Here is a 26,787-nt window from a genome sequence, read left to right as displayed (position 1 = left end):
CCCACAAAATCTGGAAGGCCTCTGGTGAGGAACTCTTCCCCACTCTCTGCAGGATCTGCAACCAATCTCTGCGTAGCGGCTCAGTCCCTGCTTCTTGGAAGCAGGCCCTTGTTTCGCCACTGCTAAAAAAACCCTCCCTAAATCCTGAGTGTCTACAGAATTATAGACCTATCTCCCTGCTACCATTCCCGGCAAAAATTGCTGAGCGCTGGGTGAGCTCATGTCTCTCCAAACATTTGGAGCAGTACCATTTCCTCGACGAAATACAATTTGGTTTCCGCCCAGCCCATGGCACCGAAACAGCCCTTCTTACCGCCATGGAGGACCTCTGTCTGGTGTTCAAAGCCCTGCAGGGACTTGGGCCCAGCTCTCTACAAGCCTTGTTTGATTGGTACCTCCCAACCAGAGCCCTTCGCTCTACAACGGCTTGCCTTGTAAAAGTACCAAGATTCAAAAAAGTTAGGACCGGAGGCAGATCTTTCAGAGTTGCGGCTGCTAAACTATGGAACAGCTTGCCCCTAGACATCCGTCAAACGAAAGAACTCCTCCCTTTCAGGAAACGGGTCAAAACCTGGCTGTTTCCTAAAGGCTAACCTCCCAGCCACTAATCTGCTGCCCCCGTGCTTCCCCCTTCAGGAGTTACCTCAGCGCCAGGATGCCTGTAAGGCGACAGCCGCGCAATACAAATGTCTTAAATAAATAAATAAATACGAGGACCCAGGCACACACACCATAAGTCACTGGCATGTTATGCTATAGTGGTTACTTTAAGAGAGCGCTATGCCGCTCTAAGGCTGCGTCAAGGCGCTGGAGCTGAAAAGAGAGGGTAAGAGTGAGAAAAAAAGAAGAAACTAGGGGCCGGAGAGGGAAGGATGGAGCAGGAGATGGACGGAGAGAGCTGAGGAGTAATCCTTCTAGACTGTTGCACTGATGACAGCCATGCCATGAGCAACCTGGTACCTCGGATACAAACAAATACACAGTCTGACACACACAGAACAGACTTACTGACACACACAGTTCCCCACAACACAGATAGAGACAGATATACACAAGCAGGCTCTCTAAGAGGGACAGCGATGGGTGGACATGTCGATGGTGGGTCGTGTCCTCTTGGCCACTCATTCTGCGACGAGCTGGTGAGACATTTGCGCACCCGTGATGGTCACGCGCAGCGAGGGTTGAAAAGTAAGTACATCATAACAAAACATAAAATTCACTGGAAAAAAATACAGTTAAAAACTGCGCAAATGCGTAAAATCACTAAAACTTGCCAGTTACAGTTATGGAAGCACACAACACATGGTATAACTCGTAACGTCCACCATGCACAAAACACCCGTTTGCCAAAGGCACAGACGTGCAAAAACAGTAAACAGGAGAAAATCATAGCAGAAGCCCTGGGTTGTGTAATGTGTTGTGTGTGTCCTTAACCATTACTGGCCAGTTTCTTTGGCTTAACATATTTGAGCAGACCGTAACTCAGTTTTTATTCAGTGAATTTTCAATATAATTAAACACTTTGTTATCCATTGTGTCCCTGCAATCTGTCGCTTTTCACACCTCCCTCCAGTAGACAAACCATATGGGGACAATGACAGAACATATACCTTATCCCTGCCATAGGTGAGTTACATCTGAGCCAACCCTGAAATAGCAGTTGGGAATATATGAGGCGCCCTAGGGGTAGGGGTGAGCAGGCATCTCAGACCTGCCCAGACAGTCCCAGTTATTGGTTATCTATCCCAGCAGATTTCAGTAAATGAAGCACTCGTCCTGGATTTTTAGAGATGCTCCACTGAACAATCGTTTATGAGTTTCGGTGCAGGAATAGGTGCCAGTCTTTTCATAAATCAATTGAATGCACAAGTTACTTACCTTCGGTAACAATACATCTGTAAGAAACATTAGTTAGTTATAGATTCCTTACCTTAGAATTACACCTCAGGCGTCAGACTGGATCCGGAAAGTTTTTTCGTCAGCAGTACCTCTGCACGTCGGAAGGTGGCGTCGGTCGCCTCCGCGTTCGTTGTCGGCGTCGTGGTTGCCGGGATGATGTCGCGGCAGCTACTTAGACGCCGTCCTCGCGCGCTGATGTCAGTTCTGTATACGACTTTCCATGCCAGAAATGCAGAGCCATGCAAGACACTGACCATTGGTGCACAAAACTAGTTCTCTGAAAGGATATCCTTAACCCTAGAAATCAGTTCGGGAGGATGGGTGGGGAGGTAAGGAATCTATAACTAACTAATGTTTCTTACAGATATATCATTACCGAAGGTAACTTGTGCATCTGAAAGAAACACGTTAGTTATAGATTCCTTACCTTAGAATAGATACCCCAGCAATACCAACCCCGGTGGTGGGTGTGCGAACCAAGATCACACCAGAAAGTCCTGGAGAACAGAACGGCCAAATAAGCCATCTCTCCGGACGTGGCTGTCCAGGCAGTAACGTTTGGTGAACGTGTGCAGCGTTGCCAATGTGACCGCCTGACAGATGCCATTCAGAGGTACTCCTCTTCCTAAGGCAATAGTGGCTGCCGTCGCCCTCGTGGAGTGAGCACGTTGCTCCACTGGAGGCTCCTTTTTGGCTAGAGAGTAACAAACCTTAATACACAACATGACCCATTGAGAAATGGTGCGTTTGTGTACGGCCCATCCCTTCTTTGCACCCACGTAGCCAACAAACAGCTGGTCATCCACCTGGAACTGTTTTGTGCGATCCAGATAGAAGGAGAGCGCATGTTTTGGGTCCAGACAGTGGAGCCTCACTTCTTCCTTTGAAGGATGTGGAGGTGGAAAGAAGGTGGGCAAAGTAATGGTCTGCCCGATGTGGAAAGCAGTGACCACCTTGGGAAAAAAGGTTGGAGGGGTCTGGAGAACCACCATGTCTGGGTGAACAGACAGAAAAGGAGGCTATGAGGAAAGCGACGTAAATGACAGTTATGAAGTGGCTCAAAGGGGGCGCACATTAAGTAAGTAAGTACAAGATTCAAGTCCCACTGAGGCATAACGAAAGGAATTGGAGGAAAGAGATGCGTTAAGCCTTTCAAGAAACAGTTAACTAACAGGGACTTGAAAAAAGAAGGCTAATCTGGCAGCCGAAGGAAAGCAGAGATGGCTGAAGGGTAGCCCTGGGTAGTGCCCAGAGCAGAGAGAAGGAACAAGAGGACTTCAGAGCGAGAGAGGCAGAAAGGGGATCCACAGCCTTTGCTGTGCACCATGCCACAAATCTGTTCCACCTGCAGGCGTATACCGTCTACGTGGAGGGACGACTGACTGCCAAGATTACGTCACAGACTTCGGGAGGCAGGTCGAAAGATGTCAACTGCCGCCACTCAATCTCCATGCAAGGAGGTGGAGGCTGGACAGGTTTGGATGGAGGCCCGTCCCCTGCTGCTTCAACAGAAGATCCTCCCGAAGAGGCAGGCAGTCGGATCGGAGGATCGATGGCCATGTTGAGCAGCTCGGGATACCAGACTCTTCGTGCCCAATCCGGAGCCACAAGAATGACTTGGGCCCGGTCGTGCCTGTTCTTCTTCAGCACTCTGTGCAGAAGTGGTATAGGAGGAAAGGCGTACAACAGACCGCAACTCCACTTGTGACCAAAAGCGTCGCTGAGTGAGCGCCGCCTTGGAAATGCCAATGCGCAGAATTGCTGACATTGTGCGTTCTCTTTGGTGGTCAATAGAACTAACCAAGGCTCTCCCCACTGTTGTTAGAGACCTTGCACCACCTCCGAGTGAAGACGCCATTCGTGATCCATCATGCACCTGCAGCTGAGTTCATCCGCCCTGGCGTTCAGAAAACCTGCCAGGTGTTGAACCACTAGGGAAATGCCTTGATGTTCCAGCCATGTCCAGAGACGAAGGGCCTCCTGACATAGGGTCCACGACCCCATCCCGCCTGTTTGTTGCAATACCACATGGCGGTGGTGTTGTCTGTGAACACCTGCACTACACTCCCCCGGACAGAGGGAAGGAATGCCTTCAGTGCAAGATGGTTGGCCCGGAACTCCAGAAGGTTGATGTGAAGCTCAGACTCCACCGGAAACCAGAGGCCTCTGATCTCCGCCTCTCCAATGTGGCCGCCCCACCCCAGAAGGGAGACATCCGTCACCACAGTGTGGTTGTGTTGGAGAATAGAGAGGGATCTGCCACTGACCAAATCCTGGTTAAGGAGCCACCGCTGCAGTTGTTGAACAGTGCCCTCTGAGATCTGAACGTAGTCGGACAGATTCCACCAATGCTGCGCCCACTGGAACTTCAGGTCCCACTGTAGAGCACGCATATGCCACCTGGCATGAGTGGTCAGCAGGATACAGGAGGCCATCAGGCCCAGCAGCCTCAGGGTTATTCTGACAGAAGCCCGGGAGAAGTGCTGAAAGATCGGAATCATAGCCCAAATATCCCGGACTCGCTGTACGGTAGGATATACCCGAAACTGCGCTGTGTTCAGAACCGCTGCGATGAGGAGGAGCTTCTAAGAGGGAATCAGGTGAGACTTTGGCACATTGATGGAGAACCCCAGCAGATGCAGGAGGTAGGCCGTAGTCTGGAAGTGGGAGACGACTGCCTGGGGCGAGCTCGCCTTGAACAGATGAGCTGCGACCACCGCCATCACTTTCGTGAACACCCAAGGGGCGCTGGTAAGGCCAAAGGGGAGCACAGTAAACTGAAAATGCTCGTAACCGCAGGTATTGCCGGTGGGCCGGCAGGACGGGGATGTGAAAATAAGTGTCCTGCAAGTCCAACGCTACCATCCAGTCTTGCGGGTCGAGGGCAGACAAAACCTGAGCAACCGTCAACATTTTGAACTTCTCCTTCCAGAGGAAGCAATTGACGTCCCTGAGATCGAAGACAGGACACAGGCCCTTGTCCTTCTTGGGAACCAGAAAGTAGTGGGAGTAGCAACCACGACCTACCTCTGGGACAGGAACACGCTCAAAGGCTCCCTTGGCCAAGAGAGCTGTAACTTCCCGCTGGAGAAGTGGTAATGAGGTGGCATGGCTGGAGGGGTAGTCTCGAAGGTGAGGGAGTACCCCTTTGGACTAGCTGCAAAACCCACCTGTCCGAAGTGATGGTGCGCCAGTGGGGGAGGTGATGGGGAATCCTGCCGCCCACTGGCATTTAATGGGCCTGAAAGGTCAGACTAGGAATGCTTAGAGTCAGCTGCAGAGGGGGGGGGGGGGGGTTGGTGGACTGGCCATCCCGCTGGCCCCCTGAACAACGACGCTGGTTCCCATGTCCCCGGCTGCGCGAAATAACAGAATTTTTAATGAAATACCAGCATTTGTAAAGCGCACAGCTATCTCAAGAGAGGTGTCCCAGCGCTGGGGGCCGTTGGGAAGATTAAGTAAGATATTGTCCAGAGTCATATGGTGCTGGGCTAACCTGCTGCCGGGGATCAAATCGTGGGCCCAGTGTTCCAGAGTCAGCCGCCCTGGCTGCCACACACCACCTCTTCCCTCAGCCGGGTGAAGGCTGGGTAACTTGCTGCGGCCTGTGGCCCTGGGTGGGAAAAAGCAGGGCACCCCTTCCATAGCCATGAAAGGGGCGAAAAGCAGATTGCGCCGGACGGGAGAAGAGACCCAACGACTTGGCCTAGCCCGTGAGTCCTTGAAGTGCTCTAGGGCGTTGTCTGCTTTGTCGCCAAAAAAGCGAAGGCCATCAAAGGGCATGTCCGTCAAGGTGTTCTGGACATCCCCATAAAATCCAGTGATCCTCATCCAGGCGTAGCGACAAAGCGCTACCGATGTTGAAATAGTCCTGCCCAGAGAGTCGGTGGTGTCCAGCCCACAACGGATCGTAAACTTTGCTGCACCTCTTCTGGTGGCGCCAGCCTGGGAGAGCACTGTCCGGGTCTCCTCCAGTCACTAAGGAAGCACTTGCGCCATCTCATCCCACACTGAGTTCGAATAACGGCCCAAGAGGCATGCAGTGTGGCAGAAGAGAAAATGTTCTTTCCAAGATAGTCCAGCTTCTTGGATTCCCTTTCCAGTGGAGCGGTAGGGAAGGTGCTCTTGGAGGTGGGGGCTTGGACCACCAAGCTCTCCGGGGTGGGGTGTTGGGAGAGGAAAGTGGGGTCGCCCGGAGCCGGGCGGTGGCGTCGGGCGATCATCCAGTCCACGGGAGCCCCCGTGTTAGGCCTGGACCAGATGCCCAAAAGGAAGTCAGTGAGGGCCTCATTAAACGGAAGCAGGGGCTCCGAAGAGCTCGCTGCCGTTTGAAGCACCTCAGTCAGGAGGTCAGTCCTGACCGGCACCATAGAAAGCTCAAGATTGAGAGCCTCGACCACCCGACGCAACACCACAATGTATGAAGTTCCCTCCTCCGTAGCCACGGTAGGAGGAGACAACATGCCAAGGTCGGGTGAAGTGTCAAGACCACTGACATCCCCCAGTTCCTTTCTCCAGCACTGTTCAGAACCAATCTGGTTAGTTAATGGGTCACCTGACCCCTCCCAGTCCTCATCATCTTCCTCTGGTTTCCACTGTGGTTGGAAAGGGGCTCCAGAATTGAACAGGGGCAGGAAAACCCAACCAGGCACCGAATCCGGTGGCGATCGACGCCGGGCCCACGTCAGGAAGGAGGCTGGGATTGACGCTGGCCGGGGGGCTGACCGGCGTCGGGCATGGTAGTGGTGCCGTTGGAAGCAGTGGCGGTGGAGGCGTAATAAGGTCAACTGGCGCCGATCTGGATCCAGGCCCGGATCCAAGGGGGGCCTGCGGCGCCAGGGCCAAAGCTGCCGGCAGCAAAGACCTAGGCCCCCCAACCGAGTCCGCGGGGCCCAATGGCGCCGGCGGTCCACCCTAAAATGGCATGCATCGCCTCGTCGAATGTGCAAATCTGGGCGAGATCCGCTCCAGGTGCCGGAAAGGGAGGGAAGCTCCTAGTCGACCCTTCAGGCTCCACTTGCGGAGCTGCGGGAGTGACACCACCCGCGCGCCTCGTTGAGTCGGCCGACCGACGAGGAGAAGGCAAAGAGCGACAATGCTTCTTCGACTTCTTCTTATGCTTCGACTTACCCGACCCCGAGTGAGAAGACTCTGATGACTTTGAGCGGACTGATCGTGGCTCCGCAACCAGTCCCTCGACCTCCCTCTCGACTGGGACCTTGAAGGCGCGGAGCAGACTGCCGTCGTTCAAGCAGCTTTTGGGACTGCTCCCGCAAAGCCTTCGGCGTCAACAACTGACAGTCGGAGCACAACTTAAGGTTATGGTCACGTCCAGGCAAAAGAGGCACACGCGGTGCGGATCCGTCACCAACATCAATCTGTTACAGGAACCTTAAAACCGGACATTCCTTGAGCACCTGTTTGGAGTCAGAGACAAAAGTCAGGAAAAACGTAGTCAAAAAATGACTGAGGTACCGCTCTTTCCGTATCTGTGCTGGCTGGCGTGGAAAAAGAGAGAACTGACATCAGCGCGTGAGGGTGGGGTCTAAGTAGCTGCGGCAACATCATCCCGGCGACCAGGACGCCGAACTTGGAGCCGACCGACGCCACCTTCCAGCGAGCAGGGGTACTGCTAACGAAAAAACGTTCCGGATCCAGTCTGATGCCTGGTGATAATTCTAAGGTACGGAATTTATAACTAACATGTTTCTTTCAGATATGCACCTATGATAGTCTGAGTAATAGCTGCATTTAATTTATGCTTTTGAGGTCCACGTTTGCCATGTTGGTAAGCCCTGCCTTTCAAGTCATTCTGCACCTCTCTGCGATGTGAGATTGTCAGCTATGCCCTATGCGACAAATTTAATTGAATATACTTCAAGAGAGCACTACATGAGATCTTGTGAGGGTACGCCACTCCTTCTCATTAAGAGCCCCACCTATGTCCACCTCACAGCCTTCCTTAAAACTGGTTGAGGAAACCCCTGTGTGACATTTTATGGACTTGCTAATCCAAGTTATTAGCTTTTTCCAGTCCCCATAATATATAATTCCTGTACTAATGCATGTGTTTGAGGTTCTGTTATTGTCCAATAAGTGTGAAAGTCCCTACCTCAAGTCAGAAACATCTCTACATTTCAATCTGAATAGACACAGGGTCCCAAAGTCAAAGAGTGACTAAATCGAGCAATACTTTGTTAAAGGAGTACATAGGCATCTGGGGTTTGGCGACCATTGAATTGAAGACACCTGTTAATAGTAAGACATAGCTATGTGTAGCAAACAAAGGAGATTTTTTCAAAAAGAGGCTCTGGGAAGGAACAGTCTTTGCACTTTCATTTCGATGAGGATGCCGGGCACAAGTCCCACCTCAATCAGCCAACCAACAGCAAGCCCACTGTAGCTGCGCCGTGAAATAGTAGTGTTCAAAATCAGGAGCGCTGAGGCCTCCCTGGTTCGTTTGGAGCTGCAGCTTTGCTAATGACACCATTATGTCTACCAACATTCTAAATGAGGTCTCTCACCATCCTGTCACAAGAACAAAAGACTTTCCGGCAAAGGTAGGTTGGAGAAGTAATATAAAAACTGGGGAAGCATGATCATTTTGGCTTTGACAATTCTGCCATTTGTGGACACAGGTATTGATTTCAAGAAGGCAATTTGTGATGTAAGTGATGTAATACTTTTCATTAGTTTACCATTTAGTAAATCTTGATTGGGATAATAGATGCTAATTCCCAGATAGCGGAATATTGTGGGTTCCCATTTCATTGTTTCCTCTTGCTGCTGCTGAATGCATTGCTATTTCCAGGAGGGGCTGTAAAACTGATTGAGAGTCATAATGGACTTGTCGCTCTGGTAAACAGTTTTAGGGTTCTTTGACTGGACCGCTCCCCCTTCTTCCAATCTTCTACATTTTCACACTGTCACTTCACATTCAAGCACACTTTTTTGCATTAAACTGATCTTTCACATTGTCTGCCACAATGTTTATTTATTTACAGCTCTTATACAGTCACAAATGCCTTGGAGAAAAGGCGTTTTTGCTCGAATAATTTCAGGCAAGTAGATAAACTTCAACCCTAGCCAAACAAGTTGTGCTGGAACTACTTTAAGACTAGGGTGGTTTTTTTATAAATGTATCATTCTGTGCCATTATTATTGCAAGATCCGTTCTAATTAACTTCTGGCGCCAAGCTGCTGAAAGAGCTCTGCCATTCCTGCCTTTAAACTTCATTAAAGGAGGATTATAATCTGCTCTCATAGATTTCATTCATGAAGGAGAAAGTTTGGGTTTGGATCTGTGGTGGCAGAATCACCAGATAGAAGGTCGCAGTGGGGAGTGGTCTTCAGAATAAGTAGTCACGTACTAATTTTTTGCATTGTCAAAAATTCCCAACCTAATTAACAATGTAATATGGTGGTTTACATACCCTTTTATGATTTTTTATGAAATCAAATAAAAGTATTATGACTGAGTAATTATTAGAAGGATTAGATATAACTTCAGACAGCCTTAGGTGCCCAATGAACCTCCTACAATATACAGATTGAATAGAAATTAGAATTATGCTAAATGTTTCCTGAATGCCATTTTTGCATTTTTAAGAATTGTGTTTTAGGCCTGCATTCAGGCTGATACTGGTCTGCAATAGGCTGAATTTAGTGTAATCCCAACATGGCCGCCAATTAGGTGAAAGTACTCGGGTAGCCCTTTCTCCCTTTCGACTACAATGCCTTTTCCACCAATAACGCGCGAAGCACCGAGTCCCTTCGTTGTTGCCTAGCAACGGAACGCCGAACGCACCAGCGCCAGCCACCTGCACAGCTGAGACAAGCTGAGCTCGCGCCAGTCTTGGAACTCTCGGAAACGGATACTGCAGCCATGAGCGGCGCGCACCCACGGGCCTGGCCGCAGCGCGAGGACAGCTCGGCAGGCGTTCCATCCGTCGAATCCGAGGACCAGCAGGAGCGGCTGAAGGCCAGGCGCATGCGCATCGCGGACCGGGTGGAAACCAAGAGACGGTGAGCGCGTGCCGGTAGACCCTGGGGAGCGGGCGACCAATCACAACGCACAGCGGCGTCCATAGCAGCCAATGGCGGACATGCATCCTCTCGCATTCCTAAAATAGAGTGGAATAATACAATATTTTGAAATAGAGGCAGCAGATAGCCATGTATAGGGTCATTAGTGTTTGGGGAATGGGTACTTAAAGAAATATCCTGGGTTTGTGGAAATCTCAGCGAGAGCATAGCTGCCAAGTTTTCAGTTTGCTTATGTGTGACTTTCCCATGTGTGTAGTGTGTTTATCAGACCCCCCCCAGGATATAGCGGCATACATTAGTGAATTTAGCTGCACAAAAACATAAATTTAGCGGCACAAAAATTGTAATTTAGCGGCATTTTAGCGGCAAATAATGTTTGTTTCTTTTTCAAAGCAAAACAAAAATTCACCCCGGTGCGCTCACATTTTTTCTTTAAAAAAAAATTAAAATGTTACCCCCCTCTTTCTCTCACTCTCTCTTTCTCTCTCCCTTCATTCTGTCTCTAGCTCACTCTTCCTCACCTGCTAAAAACGGTGAGTTCAAGAAACGGCGCTAAATACTTCATGTAAGCTGTTCCTAAGCACTATAAATAATAACGATTACCATTGCTTAGTTTATGCTACTCAATTCACCTACCTAAAAGGATAAAATACTGAGGATGCCTTGCTGGGACTCAAATTCATGACCTTCCGAACACTGCATTTCATCTGACATTGAGGCCTAAGTGCCCCAAGACTCGCATTGTATTCCTCAAGTTTGTTATGATTTTAATGCAGTGCTTTCAGAAAGGAAGTGCAGTGAAAGGAATCTTCCCATATGTCATTTGCAATGTGCAACCTTTCCTTTCTGAGTATCATCCCATGCTTGGATACTGGTTACGACGACTTGCCAAGAGTCCCTCCCAAACACTATTTTCTTGAACGGGCTCCACCACATCATCGAGTACCCTAACATGAAACGAGTACCCTAACATGGTTTACTGTGCTATGAGGTTGTGAAGTACTGATGTGTTGCCCAATGACTGCTAATTTATTCATGGCTTAAAATGGGCACCATTATCAAAGCAATACCCTCGGTGACAGACCTTGGGATATGGGTGAGCAGAGATATGGAAACCCTGTCACAAAAGTGCAGATTTCGTGGGCACTTTTGTAAAAATCTCTGCATTTTTTCAAAGCCCCAGCCATGGTTCAGTACTTCAAGGCTCAGAGGAGGGGACCACATCCCCTCGTCTGGTTTCCATAATCTAATGCTGCGAGGTCCATGGGAGAGGGGTGTGTTTGTCTCTCACTCAGTTGGGCTTCACAGTGGTGGGTCAACCTCCAAGGCCTAGGGAAGTGCTAGGTCATGGCTAGAGGCCCAGGGAGATGGGGTTCCCCTGCTCTGGTTCTTGCAGCTGTGAGTCCAGGGAGAGGGCCACCCTTCCTTGGGCCTGGCAACCGTGAACCAGCTTTGTGAGGCCCAGGGGAGGGTGCCTTTGTCTTTCTTTCTCTACTGGGACTCACAGCGCTGGTTAATAGATGCCATGCCCAGGAGGGGGGGCTCCCCTGGACTTGGCCTAGCAGGTATGACCTATTGCTGTACATTTCTATTTTTACTCTAAGATAATACAACATGCACACCGAGAATCTGCTTTAGAGTTCATGGGAACTATTCTGATTTACAAAAGAAGTGCTAAATGGAGCGTTCATGAGAGAAATTTAGGATTTACTTTCCCTACGAGAGAAGTCATTCCGTTTATGGAATCTGTACTTTAGGAGAACCCTAAGCTGTGGGGTTAGTTAACTCCTCCTCACAACCTTGTAACCTTTCTATTCTCATTCAACTTTGAATCCAACTGTAGTTGTTTTTCTACTAAATTTCTTAAGGTGGAACACACAAACCTTGTGCATGAACTCAGAGAAAGAATGCAGAAAGAGGCCTGACTAAAGATGGTTGAATTTCTCTTTTAACAATAAAGCCTCTTGGTTGTATAAAGTCTGGAGAGCCACCCTAGTCTCTTAAAGTGACCGCATGTCTTGCATGAGACTAAAGTTGATGGCCGGTCTCGCCAAGCTTGATGTTCATCAATGCACAGACTTACGATTCGTCTTGTCGCAGTGGCCAACAGTAGGGAGACACTAAATGTGTTTAATGCTCTTAAAATGTGGAGTGCACTTCGATGACTGAGGAACAACAGAGTGGCAGGGCATGTGAAACAGTGAGTTGAAATATGCATATTTTTAGAAATAAGTGACTTTAGATATGTTTGTGGTGGGCCTTCACAAGAAGCTTTATATTTCATAGGATGAAAGGCAAATTTGCTCTACATAGAGAATTGCTGCATGCCTTTTCTACTTGTTGTGCAGGATTGAATGTTAAATCTTTAGTAGTGATTGTGTGATAAGAAACTATATCTCTCACCCTTCCTTTCCAACCTCCCAGGATGGCACGTGGAGAAGATCTGAATGCCAGGAAAGATGAGAAGGAAGACCTCACCCGGACCCATCAGCAGATAGAGGACAGCAGACTGGTGAGGACAAGGCTGCATTACTAGTCCATCGCGGGCATGATTAGTTCATCATAGGAGGGTCTCCAGAGGTTCATGAAACCTGTAGGAACTTCAAGGCAGAAGTGTACAAGACAATAAATCGCTCATAAAATGGGAAGTTTGCCTAAATATTCTAGCAATTGAAGATGAAAAATGTTGTGTGAGGCAGTCCTTGCTTCTATTTGGAACATTGTTCCTTGTGTGATCACAAAATAGTTTCTCATAAATGCTGAATATTTCAACAATTTTCACCCGCAAACTCATTTGCCAGCAATTTGACAATGTAATTAGACCGCATTGATCATGCGATATGTAAAGAATGGACATTGACATCATGGATGAAAGTGAATATTTGTCAACGTAAGGTGATGAAATGTCGCAGGGCAGTTTCAAAGTTCTTCTTTCAACACTTGACGGCATTGTTAAGGGCCCTGAGCCTCAGGTAACGTACGTGGGGTCCCACCTCAGTTATGAGATATCAAAATGTATTGTTGCCCGGACATATCACCTTGTGAATGTGTGTGTGTGTATGTGTGTGTATAATATGCCTGTTTTGGGCATTTACATACATGTGAAACCAGTAAAACTTCCTTATTATAAACTCATTTATGTCTGCTTCCTCATTCCATTAGTAACCAGCATTTAGATGTGTCCTATGCCACTATTGATTGAACCCAGACAAATCGGAAGCAACTCATTATCCCTATTTCTCCCCCAAGGAACTGTGTGTGGTGTGTTTTTTTTGTTTATCTTTCTTTTCTTTATCTCTTGTCTTGTGTGTAGGAGAATGAGGCGACCAGTGAAGGTGTCACTCCTCTCCTCCCTTCTCTTCTCTTTCATTAGACAGTTTTTAGGGTTCGCCTGCTGATGCGCATAGCGCATAGCTGGCGAAGCTCTAAAGTGGCTTATCCAGGGTTTAACTAAGCACGATATCCACTGGCGATTCCTTGCAGTGCATGTGCTTTTTAGGTCATTGCGCAAGCGCAAGCCCTAAAAAGCGCGTGCAGAATGCCACCAGCCGCCTGCCTGCCTGCCTCGCATTATCACATCAAAGGCAGCCCAGCCTCCCTCAAGCTTCTCAGCGTGCGCTCTGCCTCAGGCCGGCATTTCTCCTCCCTCCCCTAATTATTCACGGCCAGCCGGCCGTACTTTCAGTCTCGTTTTATGCTCTTTGATGATTGTTTTAATTAACTTTCAACTTAAGCGCTACATAAAATACTAAAAATCAAGGAATAAAATGACTACTGTCATTCATGGGAAGAGACCTTAATATAGAATATCTGACGTAGTCTCAGATTTTTCACATTTTAAGTAACCAGCTCAATTGCATACAAAAACGGTTAAAATTTAAACTTCATAATTAAAACATAAAGGTGCCGTCTAGTGTTTACAATTATTAACATTTAATGCTGGTTGCGCCACTAAAATATTACTTTGCAATAAAGTAACAAATGAGCCAGGCAGTGTCCTCATCCCGTTGGTTCCTCTATTCACTTTCCGTTCGAAGCTGCAAACATGGAGTACTGTTTGCTGAGAGTGAGACTGGACTCTTGACTGTGACAGCAGGAGGCCTATTTGGAAAAAAAATGCCCTATCGCAGATTGTTAAACACTTTGCTTCTCAGTGCCACTCCAGCCTGCAGTAAATAATATCATTGCGCTGTTCGGTGAACCCTTCGGAGGTGTCGGTGTGTGTGTGCAATCTCCGTGTAAAACTCCTACACAGCTGGAATTTGCTTTAAGTAAACTCATTTCTTCGAGTTAGGGGGTAAACAAAAGATACAGTACATAGTCTGTAGCCATGGGCAGCATTCCTATATGCCACAGTTGCATGTCGATCTCTCGACAATGAGCTGAGCTCGTAAAAAAAACACTTGCGCACCGTCTCTTTGCACACCGGTCATAAAAACAAAGCCCTTTCCACTGCCCTTCCACCACCTACAGGGCACGGAGAGGCACACAGTCCAGTCCAACAGAGCAGAAAACAGCACTGGAGGTGCCTTCACTAGGACACCATGGGTACCGGCTGACAGCAGCCTCTCGCAGGCTGTTACTGGCCAGTTCCAAGCAGCTTCCACCTCTCTCTCTCTCTCTCTAAAGGCTTGCAGAAATCCCGTACCCTGCCCAGAGAGCTGACAGAGGGCGTAGTATACAATTGTGCACCAGTTGCAGGGTACAGGAGTAACGTGAGTTACTGTCAGTCCCTTCCTCGGGCACTCAACCTCTGGGGCTCCAACAACATCATGGCCCCTGTGCAACTGGAGACCAGCGGCATCCTCCACTCCTCTGCCACCTCCTCTGGGTTCCGTCATGGCTGCTGGAAGCACCGGCTACATGATGAGCACCCTAATAGATTTTCTCCTGCAAACAACTTACCAAGATATTACGGTGCTTTCTGATCTTCAATTATTTCAGAACCCAAGTTCTATATCTTCAGATGCCACTGCACCATTTTATTTTATTTCTTTGTTACACATTTTCCCATTCTGTACCATACTCGTTTTGCCTTTACACTTAACTCTCCTTGCCCCGCCGGGAAGCACGTTTAGCCTAACATTACTTAAATTTGACTGAAGTCTATCAATCTGATGTCAAACAATCATGACAAAGTAAAGAGCAGCAACTGAATAAAAGAGCTTTACACGGTTGCACAAATACAAACAAAAACATATTTAGTTACTCCCAATTTTGGCAAGTAATGGGGTGTGGTACTAAGAGTTAAAGTTAGTTGCTCACTAGGGTATGCTGGCTTTTTTTATAATTCTGGTCTTCTGGTTCCGAAGTGGACATGTTAGAGACTTTAGTGAGGCTTTATTCTACAATTAACCCCTGGAGTTATTGGTGGTGTTTGCAGTCGGGTATCACAGAACAGCTTTTTAAACTTTAATTAACCTATGCTCACTATTGGCCTAGATTCTAAAACGAATAATGGAGGAGGCTGATGGCTGCAGAATTTGCTGGTGGGAGGGCAATGGGAAACTTTAATACACGCCATGAAACAACGCCACCAAGGGACAGTTGTGTTTAGTTGAATTCACAAAGTCTCATAGGTGGCCTTATATGCTCAGTCATGGCATGTGTACAACAGCTCTACTCACTTCTCTAAGTGATAAAAGCCCCAATACAAAATGTATTTAGGCAACGCAGAGGGAACCAAGACAGATTTGGTTATTGTGCCAATCTAATGCTTCAAGGTAAATGACAGCAGAATTGCATTTAGCTTTCAATTGTGTCTCCCCCGTTGGCCCTTTCGTCTCATCCCCTTTGACTCTGTGCATCGCTCTTCTGTCTCTGTTCCCCTGCAGACGTTTCTTCCGCCCCCTTAGCTCACTCTCTCCCGCTCACCCTCACTTACCCTCTCACCCTCACACACACCCTCACACTCACTTACCCTCTCACCCTCACACACCCTCACACCCACACATCCTCCCTCACTTACCCTCTCACCCTCACACACCCTCTCACCCTCACACACAACCTCACACTCACTTACCCTCTCACCCTCACACACCCTCACACCCACACACCCTCCCTCACTTACCCTCTCACCCTCACACCCTCACACCCCCTCACATCCCCTCACACTCCCATCCCCTCTCCCTCCCATCCCCTCACCCTCCCTCCCATCCCCTCACACTCCCTCCCATCCCCTCACCCTCACACCCCCTCACCCTCACACCCTCTCACCCTCACCCACCCTCTCACCCTTACCCACCCTCTCACCCTCACACATCCCCTCACTCTCACACCCCCTCACTCTCACACCCCCTCACTCTCACACCCTCTCACCCTCACACCCCCTCACATCCCCTCACACTCCCATCCCCTCACCCTCCCTCCCATCCCCTCACCCTCCCTCCCATCCCCTCACCCTCACACCCTCTCACCCTCACCCACCCTCTCACCCTTACCCACCTTCTCACCCTCACACACCCTCTCACCCTCACACACACTCTCACCCTCACACACCCTCACTCTCACACCCCCTCGCTCTCACACACCCTCACTCTCACACACCCTCACTCTCACACATCCTCACTCTCACACACCCTCACTCTCACACCCCCTCACCCTCACACCCCCTCATCCTCACACCCCCTCATCCTCACCCTCACACACTCACCCTCACACACCCTCATCCTCACACACCCTCATCCTCACCCCCTCACCCTCACCCCCCTCACCCTCACACACCCTCACCCTCACACCCTCTCACTCACCCTCTCACCATTACCCACCCTCTCACCCTCACCCACCCTCTCACCCTCACACACCCTCTCACCCTCACACACCCTCTCACCCTCACACACCCTCTCACCCTCACTCTCACACCCCCTCACTCTCACACCCCCTCACCCTCACCCCCCCTCATCCTCACACCCCCTCATCCTCACACCCCCTCATCCTCACACCCCCTCATCCTCACACACCCTCATCCTCACCCTCACACACCCTCACACACCCTCACACACCCTCATCCTCACCCGCACACACCCTCACCCTCACACACCCTCATCCTCACCCTCACACACAGCATCACTCAGCGCAACCACAGCATCACTCAGCGCAACCACAGCATCACTGGTTCAAATATGTTCTTTCAATGTTTCAAACTGTTTTCAAGCTTTCAGGCTTTATTACAAATCCCAAAAAGATGTTAATATTTCAGTTCTGTTCTTGGATTTTCGCCACAATAAAAAACACTGAACATAATCTTCACAAAAGTTATTTACAAAAATTTAAGCTATTGCCATTACAAATTAAATAAATTATTTAAGTATTAATTATTTAAAAAAATTAAAAGCCATTGTTATTTGTAATATCAATACATCTAAGTCACGTAAATACGAAACATGTTGCATTACAAATGCTATTGGTGTCACATTTGCGAAAGTTTTAACTATTGGCATTGTAAATGACAAAGCTATTAATTTAGCTATTTTAAAAAATAACACATAAATAAAAAAAAATTCATTTATGAGACCAATAGCTCAAACTTTCCTAATGCGAGCCCTATTGCATTTCCAATGCTTGTTGATTTTATGGTTCACCTCTCTTTGAATCACTTCCCTTCCCTTTCTCTTGTAGTGTCTCTCAAAATTGTATGGCACTCCTAACCTTTATCCTTCTACCTTCAGCCATAGTGGAATTCCTGAAAGGAGAGGGCACCACTCTTCAAAATGTCAAACACCTCCCCGAGGCGGGGAACCTTTTTGGCACATTCACATCAGGGCAAATATTCCCCTTGCTGAAGAAATCTTCTCTGGACTCGACAATCTCACTACACGTTTGTGTGGGAGGTGTGGTTGTTATGTTATGTTAAAGTGGCTTGTATAGCGCCCAACTGCCCCAGCGAAGGGGCGTCCCAGCTCTTTCAGCTACAAGGTGAAAAACGCACAGTAACCAGAAACATAGTAACAACCCGAAATACCATAAGTTAGACTAATGGGAAGAGGAAACTCTTTGATCCACAAAAAGACCAGGGTCCTAAGACTACGGAGATCTTAATATGTCGTATCTCCTCAATGTAGTCCTGTTTAGAAGTTTATAGTATTCTACATAACACTCCTTGTACTCTATTTCGTAGTATTCATATATGTATAATTCTTAAAAACCTACTCTCACACTTTTGTTGACGCTACAACACCAACCTTAGAAAACCATCTACATTCTGCCCACCCTCCACTGCCTTGGGACCAGAAATTGCTGTCTTTGAATCAAAGGTATTGCAAGACATCAGTAAGTTTGAGAGCAAAGATAAGCCAATTAAACATAAAAACATGACACGCGAGGATTGGGAGGCTTTGAGGAGTCTACAGGAGAACACCAGGCTAACTATAAAGCCTGCCGATAAAGGTGGCGCGGTGGGAGTGCTGAACTCGACTGATTATGATAAGGAAGTTAAAAGACTTCTTAATGTTCGGGCAAACTATCGCCCCATGAGTAATGATCCTACTAATGATCTACTAAAAACAATACGAGAGATGGTCAAAGTAGCCAAGGAAAATAAGTGGACTACGGCTAAGGAGGCGGAGTTCTTGTGTAATGACAAACCTAGAACTCTTGCCTTCTATATACTACTGAAAATTCACAATCCAACACGTCCTCCCCCGGGACGTCCAATCGTCTCGGGCATTCAATCTGTGCTGGAGCCTCTCTCTCAGTTTGCAGACTTTTTTCTGCGCGAGTCTGTGATCAATCAAAGATCATTTGTAAGAGACACTACCAAGATTTTAAACATCATTGCCAACGTGGAATTCGACTGTGAGGCTGATTTTTTGGTCACCATCGATATTGAGTCTCTCTACTCCTGTATCCCTCAGGATGCCACGCTGGTGGCAGCAGCTCGCGCCTTGAGGGACCAGGAGTGGTTTTATGATGTTCCTCAAAGTTTTGTTATGCAATGTGTTGAGATAGCACTCACACAAAACTATTTCTGCTATGAGTACCAACTATATTTACAAACAACAGGGACATCGATGGGCGCTACTATGGCGCCGAGCCTAGCATGTATATACGTAGGCCAATTTGAAGAGCATGTAGTAGAGCATTCTACAAACCCCTTCCAGAGGCATCTTCGCCTCTGGAAGAGGTATATAGATGACATTCTCTGCATCTGGATGGGTAGCGAAGTCGAACTTTTGGCATTCCTAAACTGGCTTAACACCCAGGATGAGAGCCTCAGGTTCACTTGGTCTTACAGCCATAACAAGGCAGTGTACCTAGACCTAGACATCGATGTGGTAGATGGCTGTCTTCAGACTAGTGTCCATCAGAAACCCACTGACCGCAATTCCCTCTTGCGGTATGATTCATACCATCCTAGAGCTTTGAGAGATAACTTGCCGGTGGGGCAGTTCCTGAGGTATCGCAGGAACTGTTCCTCCACCGAGGGATACATTGAACAATCACAACAGTTGGATAACAAACTACAGGAAAGACACTATCCCAATAAGATCATCAGGAATGCCAGAAAAAGGGCTTTAAATATGCCTAGGAGTGCACTTTTAGAAAAAAACACAAAGGAAAAACAGGAATGTGTACCAGTAGTCATGACATTCGACCCCTAAGTACAAAAATACGCCAATCCATACGAAAACATTGGGGCCTACTATCTAATATCAATTTTGAGATGCCACCCCCGAGATTTGCGTTTAAACGATCTTGCAATCTCGGGGACAAATTGGTTCATTCCCGGGGTCGACCTGTTTGCGACAGCAGGGAGAGTACCCTCCTGAAATAGAGTACAAGGAGTTTTATGTAGAATACTATAAACCTCTAAACAGGACTACATTGAGGAGATACGACATATTAAGATCTCCGTAGTGTGGAAAAGTAAATTTTGCCATGTTCTGTGTCCCTACGTGTCATCCATCATATGTTATCTATGCATGATTAATATGCATATGTATTCCCCATGTTCGATTAAAGACGCAATTACAGTTGTGTCCACCTCTAGTATGCCAGTTTCCAGTTCTCGTGAATACTACGAATATCAGGCCTATGTAAAGTTACGTTGCCACGTTTCTCAGTGTGCACGTTATTCCATTGTAAAGTCCCCGTTTCTAGGCCTCAAAAGGGCCCGGACACCAGATTCAGCTCCTGTCTCCTGAAGCCTCGCTGAGGAGCGATACAGCCCCCACCTGTATCCCTGACCCTTCACTTACTTCCTGCCTCGCAGTGCCCGGCTCAGCCTAGCTCTGCCTCTGAGTCTGCCAAGAGTATGTTATGATTCCAGTTATCAGTCCAGTCCTCCTTCTCTGCATTCCTAAGCTACTGAACTGCATCAATAGTTTCCGTCATTGTCTAGCCTTTACGTCTCCATGTAAGAGAAATACTGTATTTAATGGTCATTTAATATTCTTCATCACGCACTACATGTAGAATAATGCATGCTCCAGTCTTAGAATCTGTTCGCCTTTACCCCGATAACTTTTGGATTCTATCAACATGTTCTCTAAACATCAGATACTAGATACTGCTTAGGTACATGTCGCCCTGACTCTCCAGACTTCAGTCTCTGCTCCTAGCACAGAGTTCGAAGCCCCCAGCTTCTCCTAGTAACACGTCATTGCCAGTTTGCGCGCACCATTAGGTCAGAGGTCCCGGCTCCTTAGGTAGCCCCCTCCATGTTTCCGCCCCATTTATGACATATTCTGTTACGTTTGCATCACATGTCTATGTATACGCCTCTGTTACACCTACTTTCACCCTTATCTTTCGCGACGCCTATTACTCCACCCACTGCTACGCCTATTGCAATGTAATGCTATGTGTTTGCGTTATATATATATGCTCATGTACTGTTATTAAAAAGTTATCCTGGTCCTTGTCCCTATTCTGCCCCCGGCAGCGCTGCCATCCTATTCCTGTGCAGGTTGTCCTGTTCCTGTCCTTTATGCTGTAATAAACCTGCAAACTCCTACTACCTCGAATCTTGACTCTTATTTTATTGAGCTATCTGTTATTGCTAAGTCCAGACAAACCTAGATCCGGTATTATTTATTTATATACCACATAATGGCGCCCGAATAGGGACTTGCCCTTTCCCCACGCGTCGGTGAAGCCACGCCGACCCCCTGACCCTCTGCAGTCGTGACGGAACTCTTCTGCGCACCGGCAGATATTTCTGCTTCAAGTATCCCTCAGGCCCACGGAGGAGACGGAGGAGGCGGTCCAGCATCCAGACGAGACGGTGGAGGAACGCGGCGAGTCCCGACCAGAGCCCAAGCCGAGAGTCCAAGGTCCGAGGTATCCGGAGGCCCACCCGTAACAGAAGTCCGAAGTTCGTTCGTCCGGCGTCGAAGCAGTCCAGTCCCGTCCGAGGCCTTCCGTTCTTGCTGCCCGGTGAGTACCGTTGCTGGGGTAGTATCTAGACAGGGTCAATCTAATTGACTCTGGTCTGTGGGTTGGTGGTACACAGACCCACAAACGAAGTGTCCACTTCGGTGGATGCGGGTCCTGACGTGTCTCTTTATGGGACCGGTAAGTTTCGTACTGTTTCAGCAGTGCATCTAGTTCCTGTTCTAGTCAGTTCTGTTCTCGAGAAAATTCATGTATTCTGTTTTCCGTATTCCAGGTGGTATTCTGTTCGAACTGTTATTCATAATGTTCTTCATGTATTTTAATGTCGTGGTATGAGTGCGAAGTAATCATCGTGTTTATTGTGTATTGTATTATGTCCAGATTATAGTTCAGTCATGCCACTCTTTTCAAAACTGCGTCAGTTAAAAACCAGAAAAGGTCTGCTAGAAGCAGCAGTTCCTGTCCCGCCTAGGGACAGTCCAGGTCATTTTATGTATCAGAAGCATGGCATAAGCGCCATATTGTATCTAGATTTATGGGTAGAGTATACCAAACAGTTAGAGGAAAAGTATAGATGGCCCGTATCGGGTACATGGGATGCCGAGTGCATCATGCGAGTAGAAGAAGCATTATGGAAAAAGAAAGCCAGACAGTCACAGAAAGATGCCATCGAGTTATGGCGCAAAGAATCTCATAAAAGAACCGAAAAAGAAATCAGAAAGTCAGAATTAAGTAGAGAATCCTTAGAACGAGCCCAAGAAAGGGAATTAATCGAGATTGGTGAACGAGTTAAAACCGAACAGTCAGACAGACAGAGGCATGCTCTTATTAAGGGTATGTATCCTCTTCTTGCCGAGGGCTTGCCAAAAGCGACCCCGGAGGCATCCAGTAATTTCCCGCCACCACTAGTTCCGACCAAGCTACGTCACAAACCGACCGCAGCTGATATTTTCATCTCGTCCTATTTGGACGACACAGTCCCAGAATATGCAAATCCTGTTCCCGCTCCGCCAGTCCCTGTAAATCAGGCACTTCCCGCTCCTCCAGACACCGGAGTACCTGTTACGGTACCCCCGGTCCAGCCCGCCATACAAGTCCAGCCTACATTTCCATTTCCCACTCTGCCAGGACGAAGAGCATCAGTAGACGACTCTAGTTTAGGGGCCGCAGGAGGAGGTCCTCCTCAAACCCCGCCGCCACACAAGCGTTTAACGTTAGCCGAATTACATGCACAAGCGTCACAGCGTACGCCCAGATATCAGTCTGTTGCAGAAATAAGAAAAGCCCTTACCGAATGTGGCTATGATCCAGTCCCAGGCGTGGATAATATGGTTTTATATTCATTACGCGTAAGAAAGGTGACCGAGTATCTAGTCACCCTACCAGATATGAAAGAAGATCTAGACAGAATATATCGATTCATCCGTACAGGGAATGATCCAGAAAGTATTAGTGACGTCATGTGCCAAAGAAAAGTTGAAGTCCAGCTCATGATATTAAAGTTTCTGATTAATTGTCTAATAAGGGAACAAGATTATCCGACCAAAGATCGAGCCGAAATGAAAGTCCTGACAAGGTGGAGTGATAATATAGCCGAGGGTAAACACAAGACCATCAGTAGTATAGAGAGTATGTACAAGAAAATCCGTAAAGAAATAATAAGGGTACACGAACAACGCAAAGCAGCACAAGTAAGCGAGAAAGAAAGTAACTCTGATACTGAAGAGGTAGAGGACGAGAATCCCGACAGAATAGCGTATGTAGGAAAATCTAGATTTCCAGATCGCCATTTGCGCCTAGAACACAAGTCAATTTTTCATCATCCAGCACCAGAACAAGGTTCTCTGGAACAAGTATTTCAAGCTACCGATCACATTCTCAAATCACGAATCGGTTATAGCGAGTTAAGTACCATGCATGAACAAGAACTAGCCCGATCAGCAGTCCGATGGACTACTGATTCTACCACTTTTCCAGACGAAATAGTGGCACAAATGTTTCTGAAATTGCCCCCAGCCGAGCAGCGACTGGCGGGTATGTATATGATTCAGCACCTCATTACTTTGTATGAGGGTCAACATTCTGATCCAGGTCCGTTACACGATGTCCTGAACGAGTTACTCCAGTATAGATGGAAAGGTTTAGGTACCGATTTGATTAGTGTCATTTTAGAACAGCGCCACAAATACAGAACGTTTCTGAACCCGCATTTTGTTCATGTCTCACCCCCAGAAAGTAAACCCTTTTACATAGACAGACAGAATCCGTTACGAGAAGTACATCCAGTTAAGACAGACGGTGGTGAAATGCAACGAGTGTTTGTTTACACCCCTATCACAAAGATGGAACTCTTAGAGATGAAAAAGTTAATTCCCTGTCATGATAAAGATCCAGCAGGGTTCCACCGAGAATTAAAAGACATGCTCCGTATGGGAGAATACACGTATCCAGATATTATTAAAATGTTAAAAGTCTTGTTGCCCGCAGGGGTATATGAGAAACTCAAAGAAAAAGAATGGGAGGTGGGAGAGAAAAAGATCGATTGGGCAGTCCTAGAAACTGAAGACAAGGCACGAGTACCAGGTACCGGTCTTGGAGATAAATGTAAAGAATTACCTGAACTGTTAATACAAGTTTTGCCCAGGTTATTGACAACTAGAAAAGAAGACTGGGATGCAATCTCAGCCTGTAAACAGAAACAAGATGAAGATATTAGTGATTATTATTCCAGATTTGAGAAATGTTTTACCATAAACAGTGGCCTCAAGACAAGTAGCGAGTCATACCCTCATCTTTTTGTTACTAAACTAGTCGAGAATTCAAGTCCACAAGTTAAGAATCGAGTTTTGAAAGTCGAAAGTACCTGGCAAGCTAATACCCCGTCCCAGATGTTACAGATGCTTCAATATCACCAGAATAGAATCAGAGAAGAGCAAGAACACGAAAGGAAACGTATGAAAGACACGAAAATGAAAGTACTAGTTGCACAATCTGTTCCTCAAGACAGTCAGAAGAGGGGTCCGAATCAAGCCAGTCATCCTGCAGCTCCCGTTAAAGGGACATGCAATTATTGTAAACAGCCAGGTCATTTTATAAACGAGTGTGCAGTTCTGAAACACAACATAGCTACCGGTAAGACTAAAGAAAGACCACGTCCGCCGAGACAAGAACAAGTTACACAGACTCCGCAGTCACAGAATGCACCACAGACAGTTACAGCACCGCAGCCTATCGCTGCAACACAGCATGTTACACAGCAGATGTACCAGTATGCACAGTCTGAGTATCCAGAGTATCAGCCGTATTCATGAAACAGCCTAGAGAGGGAGGTAGGCTTGCCTCTCATCGAGATACCTGTAGATCAAGAAGGTCCCTATGTTCACAGTCAAGTATTAGGGAAAGACAGAAAGTTTCTGATTGATACAGGGGCAAGTAGGACCACCATCAGTCACGCCGAAGTTCCAGGGGCTCCGCTCTCAGGCTCTAGAAATGTTTCCCTTGGATTTTCAGGAAAACCTATCGTAAATGAAATATCAAAGCCAGTTACTCTAGAAGTAGGTCCATTGTCCCGCACTACTGATCTGTTACTTACTAAGTCATGTCCAGAAAATCTGTTAGGCATTAAAACACTGAAAGAATTAGGTGCAGTTATATGCTGTTCCCCAGAGGGAATACGATTGTTCCTACGTGACTTCAAGGGTCACTATGTATTACGAGATTTTGATCCGAGATTGTCTAATGTTCCACAGCATCTATGGGCGCAAGGTCCAACTGATGTTGGTTTTATGCAAATCACACCCCATCGTGTGACTCTCAAGCCAGGTGTAGTCCTGCCACGAATCAGACAGTACAGATTGCCACCTGAGGCTGTAGCAGCCTTATCCAAAATTATTGACGAGCTCATGGCTCAAGGAGTAGTTGTAGAAACTGACTCCAATGTATGCAATTCTCCGATCATTCCTGTCATGAAACGTACTGATCCGAATGCACCTCCAGTATATCGATTAGTGATTGATCTCCGAGAACTTAATAAATGTATTATTCCCCAGTACCCAGTTGTCCCAGATATCTCTTCCCTATTGACAGTCATTGATTCCGAAGCTTCATTCTTCACTGTCATAGACCTCAAGAACGCATTTTTTAGTGTCCCCATTCATCCAGACAGCCAGTTCCTTTTCGGATTTTGTTTAAATGGAAGGAGCTATATGTTCACACGCGCTCCTCAAGGTTTCACAGAAAGTCCTAGTATTTACAGTCAAGCACTCAAGAGACAACTAGACAACATTCACATGCCAACTGACACTGCCCTGCTCCAGTATGTCGATGATCTCCTGATCACAGCCCGTTCTGAATGTGCTTGCGAGCGAGCATCCCTTACAGTCTTGTATTTCCTAGCCGAGATGGGACACAAGGTGTCCCCTTCGAAGCTTCAATTCTGTGTCCAGCAAGTGGTCTACTTAGGACACTTACTGTCCAAGAGGGGTAGGCAGTTGACACCAGACCGTATCCAGTTAATAGCGAGTCTTCCCCAGCCCAAGACCCAGAAGGAGGTACGTGCTTTTATTGGCCTTACTTCTTATTGCAGACAATGGATTCCTCAGTATGCATTTCTAGCCAAGCCACTGATACAGTTAACGACACAGGAGGCAGCCGTATCGACTGTTCTCCCTTGGACATCTGAACATACACTTAGTTTCAATGAGTTAAAGAAAGCCCTATGCCAAGCTCCAGTTCTAGCAACACCGAACTACAGTAAGTCTTTTACACTTTTCGTCACTGAACGCGAAGGTACAGCATTATCTGTTCTCACACAAGATCAAGCAGGACAGTACAAGCCCTGTGCTTATTTTTCGAGCACATTAGATCCTGTAGCCCAGGCTCTGCCTGCGTGCCTCAAGTCAGTTGCAGCCACAGCACTAGCTATCAGACAAAGTGATTCCATAGTATTAGGACATTCCTTGACAGTACAAGTCCCACACTCCGTGGAAGTTCTTTTAAACCGAACACAAACTCAGCACTTGACAATTGCACGTTTAACAGGTTATGAATTGACACTGTTCGAGCCACACATAGAAATCAGACGCTGCAACGTTTTAAATCCTGCTACATTGTTACCATCAGTTACTTCGAATTCTGCCACACACGACTGTGTGGAAGTAGTTAACATCATGACAAAGCCAAGACAAGATCTGACAGATATTCCATTACCAGATCCCGATCTGACACTTTATGTGGATGGTTCATGTATAAGAACAAGTACAGGAGAACTAGTCGCCGCGTATGCAGTGACTACTGACACTGAAGTTATTGAAACACACCGTATTGACACCCTGTCTGCTCAAGCAGCAGAGCTAGTTGCTCTGACTCAAGCCTGCTTACACGCCAAGAACCTGAAAGTTAATGTTTACACGGATTCACGTTACGCATTTGGAGTTGTACACGACTTCGGAGTGCTCTGGCAGGAGAGAGGTTTCATGACTTCTCATGGAACCAAGATTCAGCATGGTC

General features: G+C 47.3%; 1 protein-coding gene across 1 annotated transcript in view; it reads left to right on the top strand.

Moving 5' to 3' along the window:
* Positions 1-9,670: 9,670 nt before the first annotated feature.
* Positions 9,671-26,787, top strand: part of LOC144826959 (dynein regulatory complex protein 1-like) — a 125,484-nt gene continuing 108,367 nt past the window's right edge. The window contains exons 1-2 of the mRNA XM_078685420.1: positions 9,671-9,924; positions 12,370-12,457. Coding sequence (XP_078541546.1) covers positions 9,785-9,924; positions 12,370-12,457 — 228 coding nt within the window. The 5' untranslated portion in view covers positions 9,671-9,784. The remainder of the gene's footprint in view (positions 9,925-12,369; positions 12,458-26,787) is intronic.

Source organism: Lissotriton helveticus, chromosome 4_1 (genome assembly GCF_964261635.1).
Source record: "Lissotriton helveticus chromosome 4_1, aLisHel1.1, whole genome shotgun sequence".
Lineage (NCBI taxonomy): Eukaryota > Metazoa > Chordata > Amphibia > Caudata > Salamandridae > Lissotriton > Lissotriton helveticus.
Note: the sequence above shows the minus strand (reverse complement) of the source record. Positions and strands in the feature narration are given on the sequence as shown.